At 42.9% G+C, this 3,897-nt stretch overlaps 1 protein-coding gene across 1 annotated transcript; it reads right to left on the bottom strand.

Moving 5' to 3' along the window:
• Nucleotides 1–2,126: 2,126 nt before the first annotated feature.
• LOC149816233 (uncharacterized) lies at nt 2,127–3,305 on the bottom strand. Its single transcript, XM_089988074.1, has 5 exons — nt 3,252–3,305; nt 2,908–3,141; nt 2,715–2,802; nt 2,511–2,630; nt 2,127–2,416 (listed from the first exon to the last, which is right to left on the bottom strand). The coding sequence occupies exons 1-5, from the start codon at nt 3,303–3,305 to the stop codon at nt 2,127–2,129; spliced, it is 786 nt and encodes a 261-aa protein (XP_089844200.1).
• Between the last annotated feature and the right edge of the window lie 592 nt (nt 3,306–3,897).

The following is a 3,897-nucleotide window of genomic DNA, read 5'->3' as shown; positions in this document are numbered from 1 at the left end:
ACGTATTAATTGTAGCTGATATTGATTCCCTTTTCTTTTTCACAAATTTGATATGTAATAATGTGGCAGCGTGATAGAGATGTGGACGAATATGAAAATGATGAACAATACGAAGAGGAGGAAGAAGCTGAATACGATGAAGAAAATAATGAATAAGAAGAAATTTTGATATCGAAAGTTGTTGCATAGAAAATAATGAAGATTATTGAACATACTTTCGTAATTGAATCCATATCCGGGCCAAAATTTCATAATAAACTTGTTAAAACATGTAAAATGGTGAACAGATCAGGTCATACGATCCAAAATAAAGTAATCCAGCCCATTATCCATGACTGTCCAAGTTGTTTGCACATTGTCATCAAACAACGGATATTTGAAAAACAACATCCGGGTACAGTCCAAACAAACGTTGCGTAAACAAAATCATGTTTTTTTCTGTCTTTTTTGTTCATTTCGTTCAGTCCTAGACAAATCATCAAACATGCTTCGTTCAATCCTAGACAAACCATCAAACAGGCTCTAAGGTTACATTTGAATCTAGGACGTGCATGGACAGGACGCGCCAGGATGTTCATGCACGTCTGCAAATAGAACAGGACCCACTGTCCTGCCCTGTCTACACGCCCAAAAACAATGATTTTTTGTATTGTTTTTGTTTTTTTCTGAGTGTCCATCTGCCACTGTTAGGTGGGGAGCACGGAGCAGCGGCAAATGCCAAATAATCACCAGTGGGATGCACCAAATTCCCGTCTGTGCATCCCACATTTGCATGGGCGCATAGGGGCCCGGGCTTGGTGTGTCCCGTGGACGGGGATTCAAACGCCCCCCTAAAAATTACAGTACAAATTGTCTCTTAACCAAAAAAACCTAAAAAATCATTGTAAACATTATCATCTCGAAAACTTGAACATAAATTCTATGAGGACAGAAGCAGGTGCAAGGTGGACTCATCATCACCTAACATGAGAAATAATTAACTGGTAGTCCTGTACAGGAACTTGCGTTCAGTTCCTACCAAGGGACGTCGTTGTAAGATCGCACCCCAACTGTACGGTCTGGTCCATCCGATAGCATTTATGTTGTGGTTAGGTTAGGTCCGGTGCAGCACGTATTGCATGTAACTGTTTGAATAACTATAGGCTTTACGCCTATAAAAATAAAGGCCTATAAAAAAACTATAGGGTTTACTAAGGGAAAGCTGGAGCATTCCTCAACTGCTCTGACCCTGACCCAGTGAGATCGGGTCCTGCCTTTGCTCGATCCGTGCAGTCACCTACCCACTGGGCTGGGTATGTCTTGATGGCTCACCCACAATCAGGCAGAGCTATCCTTTGTCCCTATGTTCATCTCTAATGACTAACTATTCCTTCAAGAGCTTGCAAACCGGGATTGGGGTACTTTGGTCACTTTGACGAGTTTTTCAGCATGCTTATGACTTATGAGCATGATGCTTTGTAAGTCAATTTGGCGGCCCCTCTTGACAGATAAGAGTAAAAGAGCGATCATATCTTAATGTAGGCTCTAACTAATTTCCATTTTATATTCAGTTAGTAACAGAAAAAAATGTTATAAAAAATATAAAAATAACACATTGCACCTTGATTCCCCTTAGATATCCACATATATATATGGCATCTTTCATCAGCATCATTACTCTCTCCTGCCATCATGCCCCACATTGCATGCGTGCAATGAACAGCCTCTGCTCCCTTTATACGTGTGGACTATCTAGTTTTTTTTTTTTTTGATTTATAACTCAAATAAACAGCATCGGGCACGAAGACCTCGCGCTGGCTCAGCCTGTCATACTTATCGTCAGCGTACCGGCGGCCTAAAACTTTGAGGTTGAGCGCCTTGATTCTTAGGCTTATGCCAAGAAGCTTGCCCAGAGAAGAGAAGTGACGCTCATAAGAATCTAATCTTGACCGTCCATCTAGCAGCCAAGACCCCCACCCCGCTAGGCCAACCCCCTTGGGGCGTGTGGAGTATATCTAATTACGGTGAATGTGCAGGAAAAATGACATCTAGACTACATGCATACGTATAGATATAGATACAGTCAAGGTGGTAGGGATTGTAACGGTATTCTACATCAAAATTCGGGAAGAAAGAAAAAGTTGGAGTCATCCTCTGGTTCGAATGATGGTGATGGTGCCTCTTCCCTGCGTCCGGATTTTGGTCAGGGCGATGACCGCCTTTCCGGACAGACCCGAGCCCCTCTCGGACGCACAGGGAAGCCTGGCAAATTCTCCCACAGGGTGCTGTATTGGCCTTGTTGGCCTCTTTAGAATCCTCTTGTTTATGTCGCTCAGTGTGACGTCTCCTTGTACTCCACTGGGCTTTACTACAGCGAAGGGATACGCCAGCCTCATGCCCTTCTTCTTCTTCCTCTCCACCTTGCTCTTCGCTTCCCCTTTAGACCAGAAAATTTTTACAACTCCTAATGTCACAAAAGAACTGAGCCAATCGGCTTATGAAAAATTGAATGGATTGGAGATAATTGAGACCTGAAATTGATGGTTTTGTAGGACCCCAAGTGCCATCTTCATGATCTATGGTTGAAATGGTAGCTTCTTTCACAATAGAAACCGCTCCATTTTCCTCACTGTTGCAGCTAGGTAACAGTCCTTCAAAGCCAAGAAAATAAGTGGAGAAAACCAAACAGAATTTGGAGCAAGAACATCAAAAAACATGATTTTTTTTTGTCTCACCTGATAATGTATTACTGATGTCCTCCGGACTAAACCATGCAAATTTTGCGTCTAATTCTTCATGCCAAAGCTGGCTGTAATCATCACTCTGCAGGGAATAACAGGATTTGAATTTTGAATGGTAGGTGACACTGTGTGGATAAGTAGTAGAGCATGGTGGCTCTTGAAAAAAAGACAGATGGTTGGTCATTACTTGCATAGAATTATCTGTGCTCATTATGGTATGTGAGTCATTAGGTGGGAAGTAGAGCATCCTTCTCCGCTTGCACCGGTCGGTCCAATCGATGACAGCATCTTGAAGGTAGCCCGAACTCTGGATATGGCAGTCTTCCATGGCTGCTAGGTACTGCATTTGGTGCAATTGGTAATGGGGTATCAATGGAGTCTGCAACACTGCTAAAACAGCCACAGCCCAAAGGGTAAAAAGCTAGCAAAGACAGAAAAAGCAAGCAAAGATTAAAGATGTGAAAGAAAGAGGTGAATACCCAAGGACAAGTCTGAATCTAAATCAAAGTATGGGCAGTGATCTTGGGTTGCCATTATCGAGAAATGGGGATCCCAACTCTTAAAATGGTCATCTGGCTCGACCATCTTGGTGATGCCTTAAAAAGATGAAGGTAGAGAGAGAAAGAGAGAGAGTGCAGTCAAATGGGGGAGTAAGAGGAGCATAATAAAGTGAGTGGATTTGTGTCTTTCTCGGTTTTTGAGAAGGGTAGTGAATTATTGACATACTGCATGATTTCGCTTCTGCGCTCTTCTAGTAGGAACATGGGAGCCACATTCAAAATATCATCTTTTTTTTCTTTATTTATTGATAGGGTGCAGGTAGAGAGGTATACATCTTTATTTTCCTTGTTTTCTTTTCCTCCCTTGCTCTACCTAGACGGTAGACTTTTGGTGTCTGCTGTGGACCACAGTAGACCTTGGGATTCGACCCTCTTGCATGGTGTACAAGGTGGGGTTGCTACGGTCCCCCATAGGCGAGGCATGCTGGCTGTTGATGTGGATCCCACAATTGTGGGCCCCATTTGGCACGCCTTCATAGTTGGTCAGGATGGTCCGGGTCCCTGACTAACTCTCTCCTGTACGTTCAAGAATTTATAATCATGGTTTGGTACCACAGTGAGGATCTATATGTCTGGATGTATATCTTTTTTTTTTATAGCAAGCTGGGGTTAGGCAG

The sequence above is a fragment of the Nuphar pumila genome, chromosome 14 (genome assembly GCF_984573655.1).
Source record: "Nuphar pumila chromosome 14, dmNupPumi1.hap1.1, whole genome shotgun sequence".
Classification (NCBI taxonomy): domain Eukaryota; kingdom Viridiplantae; phylum Streptophyta; class Magnoliopsida; order Nymphaeales; family Nymphaeaceae; genus Nuphar; species Nuphar pumila.
The sequence above is the reverse complement of the archived record's forward strand: the minus strand, read 5'-3'. Positions and strand labels throughout refer to the sequence as shown.